General features: G+C 44.6%; 4 protein-coding genes and 1 non-coding gene across 5 annotated transcripts; 1 reads left to right on the forward strand and 4 right to left on the reverse strand.

Moving 5' to 3' along the window:
• Nucleotides 1-360: 360 nt before the first annotated feature.
• On the reverse strand, nt 361-1,611 carry VTP21DRAFT_11159 (uncharacterized protein; the record flags this gene model as incomplete). Its single annotated transcript, XM_069390574.1, has 1 exon — nt 361-1,611. One exon carries the CDS (start codon nt 1,609-1,611, stop codon nt 361-363), a length of 1,251 nt encoding a protein of 416 aa, XP_069252709.1.
• Nucleotides 1,612-3,325: 1,714 nt separating this feature from the next.
• VTP21DRAFT_11160 (uncharacterized protein) lies at nt 3,326-11,149 on the reverse strand (the record flags this gene model as incomplete). Its single annotated transcript, XM_069390576.1, has 12 exons — nt 3,326-7,071; nt 7,142-7,261; nt 7,325-8,117; nt 8,185-8,646; nt 8,721-8,842; nt 8,919-9,333; nt 9,390-9,538; nt 9,600-9,753; nt 9,840-9,946; nt 10,009-10,621; nt 10,686-10,985; nt 11,108-11,149. The coding sequence occupies 12 exons, from the start codon at nt 11,147-11,149 to the stop codon at nt 3,326-3,328; spliced, it is 7,023 nt and encodes a 2,340-aa protein (XP_069252710.1).
• Nucleotides 11,150-11,470: 321 nt separating this feature from the next.
• Nucleotides 11,471-12,077, forward strand: VTP21DRAFT_11161 (uncharacterized protein; the record flags this gene model as incomplete). The annotated part of the gene is made up of 3 exons (XM_069390577.1): nt 11,471-11,630; nt 11,772-11,835; nt 11,900-12,077. 3 exons carry the CDS (start codon nt 11,471-11,473, stop codon nt 12,075-12,077), a joined length of 402 nt encoding a protein of 133 aa, XP_069252711.1.
• Nucleotides 12,078-12,363: 286 nt separating this feature from the next.
• On the reverse strand, nt 12,364-13,383 carry VTP21DRAFT_11162 (uncharacterized protein; the record flags this gene model as incomplete). Its single annotated transcript, XM_069390578.1, has 3 exons — nt 12,364-12,410; nt 12,473-13,135; nt 13,212-13,383. The coding sequence occupies 3 exons, from the start codon at nt 13,381-13,383 to the stop codon at nt 12,364-12,366; spliced, it is 882 nt and encodes a 293-aa protein (XP_069252712.1).
• Nucleotides 13,384-14,427: 1,044 nt separating this feature from the next.
• Nucleotides 14,428-14,500, reverse strand: VTP21DRAFT_t114. The gene has a single exon. It is a non-coding gene; the product is annotated as a tRNA-Ala (tRNA).
• Between the last annotated feature and the right edge of the window lie 531 nt (nt 14,501-15,031).

Raw genomic sequence — 15,031 nt, forward strand, 5'->3', positions numbered from 1 at the left:
GTTTGGTGAGGACTCAAAATTAGTAAATATAGCTTGTTCGACCGTGAGAATAATGTCGGAACTTCAATTTACCCCCACACGCAATATTATTATTCATAAGACACCTTCTCTATTCAGCTCATAAAAAAAAGAAAATAATAGAAGTAACAGCTTGATAGGAGTATAAAAGAACAAGGAAAGAGAAAACAAATAAATTCAAAAATAGAGGAAAATACACAAAGCAATATATAAAAAAAACTGCATCAAAAAAACAAAAATGTTCACAACGACTATTAACAAGATCAACTCAAAATTGAACAGAAAACATGATAAAAAATAACTAGATTTAGCTCAAAAGAATAAAGAGACAAATAGTGTATACTAAGGAAGCGAACCACAGCATAGCATTGCTAGAGCTGCAATAGCCTCCTTTTCGTTCTTACCGTAGGAAGGCGGATGAGCCTCAGGTAGCCAAGGCCCTGCCTGATACGGCAATGGGCTATGGGGAGGACTATGCGGGGAAGACGAGAGTCCAGGCGAAGTCTTGCTCGAGAATTCTTCATCCGTGTCCGGTGCCTGTTTCGTAGAGCGATACGCAGAGAGAGGTGGTGTTCGCAAAGCGAAACTCTCGCCCAGCACCGGCAATGATCCAGAAACACCACTTTGTCGAGGAATTGGACGGCACAAGTAGGGAGGGCCTGCGATCGAATGCCGACGGAACTTGGCAGCTACGAGCTGTGGGCCTAGTTCGCGCCAATTCTCTTCCTCCGTTGCAGAAGAAGAGTCGCTCCAATTGTTTTCGTCCTCATCCTCCTCCAAATCCTCGTCCACGACCACCCCCCTTGCTCCCCTAATTCCTCCGCCATTCAAAAGGGCCGTATCCGATTGTCGTCTGCCACTTCCGGTGATAGTAAGTCCCCACCGACCCCTGCCCATCCGCTGGAAATAGGAGCTAGTGCGTAGGACCGTGGCTACATCCTGTTCCCAGTCGGGTGGCGCCGTACGATAAATCGGATAATTCTCCTGAATCCAGCTGATAACCTCACGCATCGTTTTCTGTTTCTGTACTGTCTGGAACATATTGACTAGTAACACAGTCCATGCGCTGGAAGGCATTCTGTAGCTCAGGTCTCCCTTTACCGCTCCTCCTGTATCGTCATCGACAATCATTTCTACGTCATTATCTCCCGCATTTGACGCATCAACCCCGTCGCCATTCCCATCATCGTCCACTATTTCGACCTCTTCATCGTCTTCTTCAGGCTCTACATCTTCTTCCAAATGAAAGAGTGTCTGCTCCTCCTCCTCCTCCTCATACATGGGCTTAGGCACATAAGTCCAGGCAGCCCGGCCCACACTCAAGAAGCATGAGTTATTGCGAAGCACTTGGCGCAGTGCTGAGCGAAGAAGATCAGGGCGCTCTCGCAAGTGGGGATGCGTGGTGAGGACGTATCGGAGAAGCTCACTCTCCTTGTGCACTGTATGATGAGGGTCACGAGTGAAAGCCTGTGTTAGTATGACGAACAGATTCTCATGAATGCTAGGTTGATGGCCAGTGGGAGAAGGATTGCGACGGATTGGTCTTGGCTTGAGAGCGGGGGGTTTTAAAAGACGAACTTTGGAAACAGTCATCGGAGGGGCAAAAATAGGAAGGCGGTTAGTTCTTAAAGAATAGAGTAATGCTGAAGAAAGGAAAAGGGTAGATAATTTAAGTTAGAGAGCAATAAGAGAGAGAATAGAATAAATAACAAATAGAAAAATGTAGAAAAAGAGTTCCTGGCTTGTGAGAAGAAAAAAGAGATTTTTGAGACCGGCAAGCGAAACTCTTGAGAACGTGGTTGAGGCAGTGAGAGAGGAGCAAAGAGGTTTATCACGAGGTGCCCGAATGCCTCAAGTTCCACGAAGCCCACTTGATGCAAAATTACAAATATCCCACGAGTATCCCCCTAGTTTTTTTGCGGATGAGTAATTAAGGAAAATCTTTTGCTATAATGACCTATGATGCCATAATTCATGGTTGGAGAGGATTACGCCACCACTAACCTGGTGTTTTACTCCAGTGGATGCGATAGAATCCTCTGGGCATCTTCTCGTGGGCATTTTCTACCAAAACAACCATGGGGACGATATAACCCCCTCAATTGGCCTACGCCCAAGCAAATTCTTGGCAGCGCACTGGTCTATTTGAGATTTTGGTTGCATTCATTCTCTAACACTTTAGAGGATTTGGCAAAAATTCACATCAATCTTGTTTTTAACTTTGAAAGAATCAAGCAGTCATCGCACAATAATAGAAGAGTTTAAAGCGTTTAGCAGATTCATTCTCCTTTTAAAATTTCAATCATCGGCACTGGATTTCGGTATAACTATGTTGCAAATTCTATTCGCATCGGGAGAATATAATGCATTACAATGATGATGAGTAAAACATCTTGTACTATCTTGAAACTCTTTGGATGAAACTAGTTAGCATAACCCCAGTAACCACGATCGAACAAAGTTGAATGCTCCAAATTTCCCAACACTAACTTTATACTTTTGGAATGTTTCGCGCTTTGCATCCTCTCTTTCACATAAGAAATATAGCCTTCTTTTGCTATGACTTTTTCAGTCGGGGATTATCATTGGACAATCCTAGCCCTTTTTTTATCGATTATATGAAATAACCATTTATACTCTGGAATATTCTCTACCCATAACTAGGTCCATATCGTCCTTGAATGGCGTGATATTGACGTCTTGAGATAAAGTATCCCCAGTTGAAGTCTGGCGAAATTCGATTGAGATGGCCTTTTTTTAGAAAAAGATATCCATGACCAATTTTTGTCGGGAACACAAGATTTGAAGGACAGGGGACCACTTGAGAGGCAACTCGGGCAATAAGTCGCTGACATCATGTTCGGGCGTCTCATTTGATATCTGAACAATGGTCCATTTACTAATCGATAGCTTCTTCGTTTTTATTCTGAAGTTTTAAAGTCAAATTCGTAGTTTGTCCGATTCGATTTTGGGCGGTACACATTCGGATCATAGCCAAAATGGTGCACAAATACTTTGAGTGAATATACCGTGTCATTCTAACTACTATGTTATAGTTTGAGAAAGTTAAAAAAGTGAAATGGATAAAAAAAAGTTTAGGAAAAATAATAATAAACAATAAGAAGATAGAAGATAACTCATTTTTTAAGGCCCGAATTCCCAGCGAAAGATTTCAAATAAACAAAGAAATAAAGAAGGAAGAATAAGAGAGAATAAATGATCAGAAATGCAATTTATCTCGTCAACGAGAATAAAGAAGAGTATATATAATCCGGAAATTATGATTGAAAGAAGAGAGGGGGATTGCTTAGTACTCCTCTTCCTCGCCCTCCGTTCCCGTCCACATCTCTTCTTCTTCATCCTCGTCCCCATCCCAATCCACTACCGCGTCGTCCAACTCCTCATCCGAGAGTGCATGATGATGGTGGTGATGGTGGTGATGGTGATGGAAAGGCGCAATCACAATATCCATCTCGGCTCCCTCGTCACCCGTACCCTCCTCCTCGCTGACGTCGCTCATATCGCTGTCGGGAGTTCCCTCTGTGTATTCTTCGTAGATCTCCTCATCCTCGCTGGTGTCTTCCTCCCCTTCTTCGGCCGACTCGATTCCTCCACCTGCAATCATTCCAAGGGACGAATTCCGGTATAAATCGGGTGCCTCTTCGCCCTCCTCCTCCTCTTCCTCAACTTCTTCTTCATCCTCAGTATTTTCATAGAACTCCTCCTCATCGTCCTCATCCTCATCCTCCTCGTCTGCAAGGATAGCACGTCTCCTTCGTCTTCTCCTCGCCTTACCCTCATCAGATCTACTCATCTTAATGGCTATACGTGTGAGCTGCTCTAGTGGTCTCAAAATCGTGCTGATCACGTTTTTGGCTGCAGGGTAATTGAAATCCACCTCACCAAGCGCGCTGGTCAGCAGACCCACAAAGTTCTTCTCAAGCATGAGCTTTGCGGCCGAGCTGGGGGCGTCGGCAGGCTTACCTGCGGACGATTGGGGAGGGGGGCGCGTCGTAAGTATACGGTAACACACGTCGGATAGGGCCATCAATTTTCCGTATTTGATTTCCATCAAGCTAGGTGCGTGCATGGTGTCCTTGAGGGAGCGTGCAATCCCGTCAAGCACGAAACGACGTACATGCTGCAACTCCGAAGGTGGCACCTCTCCTGGGCGCAGTTCTTTCGACTTCGTATTCTCATCGGATTCCAGATCGGGCCCGTCGCTGCACAATGCCACCAATGTGTTTGTAGCCCAATTCGAGGGTGTATAGCGGTTTCGCCGTGGCTCGTCTGACAAGTCCACTCCTTCATACGGGAGAAGATCATTGAGCAGATAATTTAGGAAGACAGTACGCGGTTTCCACGTAGAAGTGTCCTCGCCCCGCCGACTAAAGTTCATCAAATTGATCTTACACACGGGATAGGATGAAAGTAGTTCGGTGAGGCATTGGAGCAAGAAGCAAGTATACATGAATTGCCCCTCCCGAGCTTTGGACGCAGCATCTGCTCCCTTGTCATCCTTTTCGTCAGGTTTTGAACCGGCTGCCCCCGTTTCTCCTACGGCAGGGACGGAGGCCGATGACTCGGCCATTGCCGTGTCTTGAAGTGAGGTGCTTGGCTTCGAAGGCGTGGCAAATATCGAATCGCTGCTCGGAGGTGCTGCATCTTTCTTCTTTGCACGGTGGTTGAGAAGCTCATCAATGAGGAAATTGATCACGACCGCAGAGATCCCCTCTTGTGGCTTGGGTGTCTCGAAAGGCTGCGGTTGCAAAAACATGGAGGTCTCAGGTGCGACAGTCGCTTCGGCCTTTGACGAAGACTCGCCTTCCTCCTTATCTTTTTTGTCTTGCTCTTCGGCTTCCATCGACTCTCCCTCAAGCGGTTTCTCCTCGCCTTTTTCCTCCTCGAGGCTTGCGTCATCCGCCCACCGCGAATTGCTCTTCAACGTGATCTGCTGGCTTCGCATCATCATATCGTTGGCCGGTAGTTTGCACAGGTCTCGTGTGACGCGTAGGAAAGTCTCAGGGTCACGTAGTGCAATGTGGCTATTATTGCGTAAGAAAGTGGTGACATCGACCACACGAGGACGCGGAGGAGCGAACCAGGTATTCACTTCGCGTTCCATTGTGTTCTGTAGCACCTGGGGGTCATCGACTGCATGCCGTAGAATGAGAATAATGAACGGCTCCTGCCCCACAAATCCTTCAGCGCCTGATCGAGGCAAAGAAAACAGTAGTGGAAGTCCGCCTGATTGAACAAATTCTGCGGCAAAACGGTGCTGCCGGGTCAGTCGCACGAGCACTCGGAGCAGAGCAAGCATAAAATCTTTAGGCGGTTGCGGTAGTCGTAGAAGCTCAATGCAATGCTTTAGTAGCTTCAATCTGACCTCATCCGAGACCTTTGCGCGTGCCTCACGCTCCCGCTCCTCCGGTTTTTCGACCCGTTTGATATCTGCATCCTCGGTGTGCTCAACTTCAATGGCACGTGGCTCATCTGCCATCGACAAAAATACTTCAACAACGAGAAGTAATGGCGTGATCCATTCAGCAACCGCATCACCGCCTGTCGCAAACTGCAATTCTATTAGGTCGATAAGTGGCGGGAGAAGATTTTCCTTAACGGTGAGGACCTCCTCTTGGAATTTGCTGCCATTAAGGATCAGCGCGAGTAATCGGAATCGCGAATGGAGTTTGTGCTGCAATTTCTTCCACTGTTCTTCGTCTATTGATCTATCCCTCGGCTCAACTACGTCTGAAATTAAGAGCTTGATTGTGGGTATCGTATTATCTTTGCACAGAATGGTGAAGAGATCCGTGATTTCAAAAATCGCCTGCTCAGACACATCCAGAAGCTCAAGTGCACGGCTACCAATCTCTTGCTTGACTGCTTCCCGCATCTCGTGATAGCTCTTCTCGATCTCCTTCGCTTTACCCTTGTCTTTTTCAGGTGCAGGCGCCTTCGCGTCAGATTCAGATGGCTGATTTGAAGAGGGAGTGCCCATGGAGAGCTCTAAAGCTTCACGCAGGAATCTGGCTTCTTCATTGTCACTTGAATCGGTGAGCTCCGTCATCGGTGCATCACCCCCAATCTCCACTGGCATGCTAGAAGACTCCGGGTTCCGTTCACTAGATGGTCCTCCAGCCGAAGCTTCCGCATTCTCCGGATCATCCTCGGCATGATCTTCGGTTTCTCCGCCTTCGTTGTCCCTACCGTTTGTATCTTGCTCTCCTTCTCCGCCTCCCTCCCCAGTAGTAGCTCTATTGCCGGGTGTATCTGAGTTGGTATTTCGGCGCTCACCACTGGACTCGTCGAAAGCAGCGGCAGCGACCATATCCGGATGAGATAGAAGATATTCGGCGGCGCGCGCGACTGAATTGCCGCAGCGCATTAGTGCAGTCTCTGCTGCACCCGTAGGGAACCCCATATCTGTCAGTTGGCGGATGCTCGACTCTGGCGGAGGAGGTGGGGGTGGCGGATGCCATCCGAAAAGTGTTGGAGCAGAATTACCAAAACTACTGGAGCTTTCTGCAGTTTGATTGATTTCTCCCTCCCCCTTAAGGATCTGCACAAGTATTTGTGCCAAAATGCGATGTATTGATGGTGTACTCTTGGGCAAGTATTCGCTGTTCCATATTTCGCGAACCACTGGTAACACCTTGGCACGCATCATGACAAGATGCTCGTAGGGATCAAAACTATCCGCCGCACGATCCTTGTCGCGCGAAATCAATGTATTCGTGCTGGGGGAGTCGTGTAGAAGTTTGTGGGAGATGACAATATGTAAAAGATGCAACGAGACACCGATTGCCTTGTGAAGATGATCAAGTGTTGTTTTGACTTCGTCACTCTGGTCCGCCTGGGAACTAAGCTCAATTGCCCGCTGCCAAAGTATGCGGATAAGATCAAACATGGACTCGAAGCCCCCTGCTCTATCGAAAGCGAGCACTACTATTGTTTGCAGCGTCATATGACTGCGTTCATCCACGAACATTAAACATATTAGCCCCAGCATAGCACCAAGATATCTGTAGCGTTTAGGCTCTGGTTCGGTATCTATTGCAGATGCATTACAGTTGATTAATACATTAGAAGCGTAGATAAAGAGCATTGATCCAGAACTAACCTATCCGCGGCCACAGGATACTGTCTTTCATGACCTTTGCCACAATATCTGCAACCTTGGATGCTTGTTTTTTCTGTTGCGGCTCCGCCCCTCTGCGCGTCACCAGCATCCTGCAAACTCCTATTTATGAACGGGAAAGATGTTAAATTTAGGGGGATGCCTCGTTAACAAATCCTCTCTTACCTTGGAACACGATCTGCAGACAAGTGGAGAGGTGCAGTGTCATATATTTCAAATATAATGCGTTTTTATATTTCGGGTCATTCTTCGATACCGGCAGCTCTGCCTCGCCCTCTTTAGACTCTTCACCCTCGGCCTGCTTGTTACTCGGGTCTGTTGTCTTCGGACTCAGAGGTAAATTTTCAGGTGCAAATGGGTCGCTGAGCGCAAACGCTGGCGTTGTCAAATCTTTCGCATCCTTGTTAGGACGATCCTTGAACCAAGACGAAGGCACCACATCCTTATAGTGGATACACTCTCGCACGCAAGCTCGGTGAAGCTGTCCCAACAGAGCAATAACCTCTTCGCCCTGCGGACCTGCCAGCGATTGTACGACGGTGGCAGCGCTCTTGCTATGGGAGAAAATCGGTGGGCAATAGAGATCCGCGAGTAGGCCGATATGCGCCATCACAATAAGTAGACTTCGGAAAGTGTTATTTGCGTCCTCGATTTTGGTCGTTTCCGATTCCTCCAGGACCAAGTACGTTGCAAGCAACGAGCCGGGCTCGTTATATTCAAGGAATCGCTTCGTGTTTTCAAGCGATTCGTGCAGCCCCTTTATTATCGCGTTCGCAACCACGGATGGATTCACTTCACTTGCAATATTGAACACGTGAGAGAGCAAGTAATGAGCATTGGTGGTGGCAAAATCATAGGGAAGCGAGGGAAGCAATAAGATCTGAAGGAGCTGCTCTAGCCCATCAAGCTTGATGAATTCCCGACAGTTGGTGCTGTTCTGGAAGAGACTCTCAAGAAACTTAAGGGATATAAATGCGTGAGCAAATGTCGCTGGTGCTAATCAAATTTCATCACAGAAAAATTACCTTTGAGAGAACTTCGATGAATTGTAAAATCAAACTCTCTGGTTTCTCCTCTGGCTTGGCATCCTCTGACTCCCCTGCAGAACCTGCTGCGGCTACTCGTGAAGGCTGCTCTGAGGTCGTCATCGGAATATCCGTCACTGTTTCATTTGCGGGCTTAACATGCAACCGATAGCCTGTGTCCTCTTGCTTTGCCTGCTCGCTCTGCCCGAAATCAATTATTCGCTTTATTATTTCTAAAGCCGCATTTAGCACATCAATCCGTAAACTCGGTTGATGTCGAATAAGCTCCTCGATGGAGCTACCAAGCAATGAGGCGTTGTTGCCCTCCATAAGCGAGCGCAAGTGATCCTTTGATATGAGGATGCTGAAGAAATTGGGAATGGGGTTGGCCTCTTTAAACATTTCCAAGCCTTGGCTATTAAGGCAAATGGCACCAAATGCATTGGGTATCGCGTTGATGACCTAAAACATGAAAATGCATGATAAAAATTAGAGCTACTTGAGAAAAAACAACAGGTCCATTGTTTAAGGCATACATCGCTGGAGACTAAGATCTCTGCATTAACCGTTTTTAGAAAGGTTTGTGGTAACTGTGCTTCCTGAAGCATCGTAAGCGATGTAGGCTCGTTGTGGATGATCGTTGCCAGGATATTAATCGCTACGAAGAGGAAAATTAACCGGATGCAATTAATGAGTGTCCAACATTCATCAAGAAAAGGCATTTCATTTCGAACCTTGGGCAAAAACACTACTCCCAAAGGGTTTAGGATGAGCAATTATAAGCTTCAAGGATTGCGGTAGACTGGAGTCAATAACATTTCGCAGCCCATCCGCAGTACCAGTTGTAACCATCATGTGCAAGATAAACTTTAACATTCCTTTTAACAGGCTAATGCGTTCGTGCGGCACCGAGCTATCATCTGAAGTTTCTGACGGAATTGTTCGCTCGGCAATTGCGCCAGCTGGGGCGTCTAATTGCACATCTTGCATTGGCTCGCCTTCCGTGTTAATAAATTGAGTGCAGAATTCAACTTCCTCTTTGACACGCCCAATCAGAATACTGAGCCCGTTGGCATTGATAAATACGCTGAAAGAGTTGGTAAAACCATACACGATGCTATCTAGCATGCTCACAGCCTTGGTGATCACCTAGAATTTTGAAAAATTAACGCGCGAAGTTAGACTTAATGGTTGTCAGAATATACCTTTGCATGCGAAGAATTTTTGTTTTGCAGAAGCTGTAATAATGTCGTGATAATTCCAGCAGAAATCAACATGGTCCCACCGCTCTGTGTGCTTACTATATAGGTCAGCAGGAAGAAAAAGGCATCCACGTACTCTTGAGGGTATAGATCTGAGAAAAAGTGATCACTAAATTTGCAAGTTAAATTTGGTGATGAATGTTTCGAACTCACTTGTATTATTTTCAAGATTTGTAACCAATTTTCGGAAACCAGAAAGAAGAATGCCGTGGTTAGCGGATGCTTGGAGGGCACTCAACACCTCGTTCAACTTCGACCGATAGCGTGCTAGAGCTTCTAGTGCATAGAGTGTAGCAATTTGAATAGGCTAATTGGAGAAAAGGGGCAAGGAAAAAGGTATGCCATTATTCGTCCGTAATAATAAGAAAGTTCATGAAATCATTTATGTTTTACCATAAAGACGTGTTTTTCCGGGTGAATTAAATCTGCGAGTTCCGTCACAAGCTCAGGCTCGTAGAGAAATAATTTAGCGTTTGCTTCATTTTCTGGGTACATATGGACTACTTTAGGGGTTAGGGTTTGGCGGTGTAGGACTGCATAAAATCAGCAAAATAACACTTGCCTGCTATTGCGATGGCCAGTATACGAATGGTTAGGAGGCGTAGTCGTGTTTTCGGGTCTGAGACACCAAGTGAAAGTCGAACTCGATGCAACAAACCAAAGTGAAATTCCTCCGGAACTGAATACTGTTCAACAATCTGGTCGAATAGATTTCGTTCAGAAGTGCAATGTTGACGGGGATTGATGATGGTAATGGTCGTCATTCCCTCCTTAACTTCACTGCTGCTTCCGGCCGCACCACCAGATGATGCGCCGCTTGTCAAAGATTCTCGCCGATGAATGGGCGTAGGTGTCTCTGGCACCGCTCTGTTCTCCGCTTCTGCTGAGACGTTCTCATCTGATCCCTTGTGCTGCTTTACAAACCGGTAGAAGGAGTAGTGGAAGTTGTTCAGGTCCATAGGTATTTTTGCGTCAGGTGTGCTCAACAAGTATAAATTTGTTGATTCATCCTCTGTCGACCAGGCAGAGGCAAGATCCATAATACGCTCGTTCTGAATTACAAAATTTGCTCGCAATGAACGTTGTTGACTTAGGCGTTGTGCGGGACGTAGCAATAGCCATAATGTGGTTTCGAGTACTTCGTGGTCAAATGTATTGAGGATATCATTAAGATGCTATTAGAATAGTAACTAGACTCAATAATAGCTCGAAGGCAAGTGGTTAAACCAAAAGAATCACCTCATAAGAATTATACAGATTTCGATTTGTACAATTCTCCAACAGCAGTTTTGTAAATCGCAAGATCGCTAACAATGTCTGTCGCTCGTTGTCTGCAAAAGGCTCCTTTTGTACGTGCTTCTTCAACTCATATCGTTCACACAGCTTCTCTAGAATTGTGTCGAATCGATTTAGCACGCTTATCCAAAGGAAAAGGTCCCCACGCGGAAATGGCCAGGCATCAAAAGATGCCAAGATCTTAGAGATTTCCGATTCAGGCTGTTCATTTAATTCTTGAATAAGCTTTTTCATAGCCGGCGGCTACACGAAAAAAAGGTAAAAATTAGATAATTGAAGGTGAGATCGGGGAAAGTTTGAGAAAGAAATCCCCCGACTTTCTACCCTTCCCCATATACAGTTCCTATTGATAAGGAATAACTTACAGGTGACGCCAGTTTCTTTGGTGGAGACTTTTTGATCTTCATTGTCTCGATAATAAGTATATGTATAGATATGGAGAGAGCATGCAAATATATATATGCGTCAATATATATATGTGTGACAGAAATTAAGGCTGCTCGAGACAAACAAAATAAAACAAAAGGGGGGAGGGGTGCTCACGATTATCCTAAATAACAGAATCTTTTCTGGTCTCCTTACGAAGAAAAGGAAAGTCGAAACGATGTCAGGTATGGTCGCGTAAACTCCTGCCGCAGCATTAGACTCTGACGTCACATTGATCTATACCCTGTTTTCTCAAAGTTCCTTCTGGATAGTGTTCGACCATTGTTATTCCCTCTTCAACGATGTCGTATATCACACGCACCATCCGTAACTTCTTGAAGATCGGGCCGAAGGAATATATTCATCAATTAAATACCATTGGTGACACCAAGGCCGGTATTCTGGTTGGGGTAGACAAGTACGGCAACAAGTATTACGAGGACAAAAGCGAGACGATTTACGGTAACTTTCTGCCCCTCTTTACAAATTTCCCAATCGCTTCCTTGCTTGAAACCTAATTCTCTCTCACCCTATTGAATCGAATGCATGCTATTTATTTATTATTCATATTAATTCGTATGCGATCTATTATTTTTTACTCAGGTCGGGATCGCTGGGTTGATTTCAATCAGTACTATTACGACGCATCACAAATTCCAGCCGAATGGTAGAGTTTCTTTGTCCACAATAAGAAGAATATGAGGAAAAAAACTAATTTTGATCTAATTCAGGCATATGTGGACTCACCACATTATCGAGGATCCTCCATCGGTGGAAAAGCCTTGGATCCCTAAGTTCCAGTCAGTGCATCAAGAGAACACGACAGGAACTAAAGCCGCCTATGTTACTTATAATACAACAGCACCCAAGATTACCGCGTGGGAGCCCCAAGTAAAGGACCGTAGCTAAGCTTTGCATACATAAAAAATGCTTAATTTGTATGAAGAGTGCTTTATTTCCAACAATAGATTATTTCGTTTCTTTTATTGACGTGCTATAAACATATACTCCCGTAATTTTTAAGAAAATTTCTCCAAGGACATATTTCTCAACTTTCCATGTCTTAAAAATATTCAAACAAAAAAAAAGGCATAGTACGACTCATCATTCCAAATAAATAGACAACATATATTTGAACACAAGCCTGCTCTTTTAACCATTTGGGCAAAAAAATCGGAGAAACACAAAAGACATATCAGAGCTTCGCGCGATCACTGCGACTAAGCGTTGCGGTAATCAGACCTAGTAGGGTTCAGCCCCATTTAATATTTTCACATATGTCAATGATATTCGATATTTCTTACCAGATGGATCGGATAGCGGTTGATAAACAGTTGCACTGGCGCCTTCGTTCTCCATACCAAAAGGCTTGAGGTTTACAGGGAAATAGTGCACATTAGGCATTGCGAAGTAGATGCGTGCCACATCCTTACAAGAGTCGAGGAAACGATGCGCGGTGTTGTAGAGAGTGGCCTGCACACTTGGGCTCGGCTCCACAAAGGCTTCCAAAGTCAAGCGTCTAACTTCCTGTCTTGCCAGCTCGAAATTGTATTCTTTTGGATGGTGGGTGGTCGGATATTCCCATTTCGATTCCACCACGGTCGAGAAGACGCGGTCTTCCGCCTCTGGCAGGGTCGTATACTTGTCGCGAACAAAGTTGGTAAAGGATGAACCCGTCGATTTAAGTACGCATAGATCCTTCAGCCCGCTACGAATAGTATAACCGCCGTTACGCTTGTAGGTGACTTGCGTGGTATCAACGTCGCTCTCCTTGCTAAAGGCATGCGGATGGATCTCACCATGAACGAGGAGTCGATTCCAGCGGTGCTGAGTGATATCAATATGGCACTGGTGAATGTGCGAGTAAGTGCTCACAAAATGATGAGCTAAATCACAAGCGAAATGCTCGAACGGTTGGACACTGGCCGCCTCTTTTGCCTTGATATATACGGTATTCTTCATTGAGTCTAGTGAAAAAAAAATATGGAGTTTATGGAGCTTAAACTGGACATTGACTCTAGTGTTCGTTGTGTTGCAGCTTACCAGTCGCGACCACAATCGAATTGTCCGCCTTGGTGTAAGAGGTGGCAATATCACCTTCAAGCATAACTCGAACAGTTAGCTCAGTCACCTCATGCCACTTTCCTTTGCGAACTACTTTCAGGAGTCGGACGCGGTCCTTTCCATAGACAGCGGTTTCTAATGCGTAGGTCATGTTGAATAACTTGTTTAAAAGAACAAAAGTTCCGGAATGGATACGAGAGAAAAAGATAAGAAAAGAGGACGGAAACTGCTTAGAATAAGTAAGTCCTTAGCCGAGAGCCGATTAATGAACCGTAAAGTTGCGGGGGTGAACCTTGGAGCTGAGTGACACAAATCGTAAGAATCACACGACAATCAAAGCCACCACCCTACTGAAATACTATAATATTTCAAATTCGAAGCCGAGGCCCGAGCAGATAGATCTAGAGATCCTTAGAAGACAAGGTTATAAGATAATACATGCATGGAAAATAGATTCGCTGATGTGTAAAGCTCCAAATGCTTTGAGGAATACATTTCATCCTCCGTTCCAAGAGAGTTATCATTAGCTAATTCGAAAAAGTATTAGGAAGCGGCTGGGATAATCCACATATAAAATTCCTGAAATCCAGCGCAAAGTCGGGCAGAGTCCCACAGAGGAGTAAACATTAATTGCAGTTGAACACCGAATACTAGCATGAGCATATTCGACCTCTGCATTTTGAGAGACGAATGTTGCTTAAATGTTATGCTGCTAATCCGGTTCCTGGTGGATTACAAAGTAAAAAACTAATGCTCCAAAGTAGAAATCTTGTTAGTTGAGGCATATTACATGTATTGAGAACCGCAATGCGGGTCTCAGGATTCTTAATCCGTCTTTTACGAGATATCCATTGTTCGGCTTATTATTCCAAGGGAATACCTTTTTCCTTGCATCATAAAACTGGGAAAACATTCAATTTATCATTAATCACCCTAGTATCTATATCTAATGGATTATATCCAGAAATTTTCTCATTTGGAGCAAATTTAAGCACAGCTCATTAAATAAAATTTTTATAGCATTTTGAAAAAATATATATATATATTGAGTTTGCCCGATTATATTAATTATGGATCCCCCACCTTTCATATCGAATAACCTAGATCAACCAGCAAAATTATTGAGCGATTCAAAAGGGCTTTTCATTAACAAATGATCCTGCCTGTTTTCGACTCTAAAGAAAAAGAAATAGTTTGGAGAATCGGGGTATCGATCCCCGTGCCTCTCGCATGCTAAGCGAGCGCTCTACCATTTGAGCTAATTCCCCAATTTGTTAAGTTTTCAAAATTAGTAACCATAAACCCCAAGTTTTTCACTTTGATCTTTTGCTCTTGCCTGATTTTAACCCGGGGGAGGGTTAGTGTAGTGGACTATTCCTGGGATGCCCATGAGAACGGCGTGGGTTCGAATCCCACATCGGTTTCACGTACATGCTATACACGACAACTGCGATACACGCATATCGATTGAAAGTCTATCGATCAAGGACCTATATCTCGTTAAGTCCATTGACATTAACTTCATGTAATATATGGAAATTAAATAAAAAATTTCCATTGATTGATCAAAAAAAAATTGCCTGCTTTTTAATATTTTTTTTTGCCTTTCACTTACTTTAAGCATATTTCTATTTTCGTTTCTCATTGTCGAAGCTTAGAGTAGTTATATAAAAACTTCAAAATCGGTAAAAAAAAGTCCCCACCTAAGTTATACAAGCAAACTGCCGTTTTCAAGTGACAGAAAATTGCGCACTTGTACGAAACGCAAGCAATACATGTTGTTTTGCAAGTGTTAACCA

This window comes from Calcarisporiella thermophila (assembly GCF_041956535.1).
Source record: "Calcarisporiella thermophila strain CBS 279.70 unplaced genomic scaffold VTP21scaffold_8, whole genome shotgun sequence".
NCBI classification, from domain to species: domain Eukaryota; kingdom Fungi; phylum Calcarisporiellomycota; class Calcarisporiellomycetes; order Calcarisporiellales; family Calcarisporiellaceae; genus Calcarisporiella; species Calcarisporiella thermophila.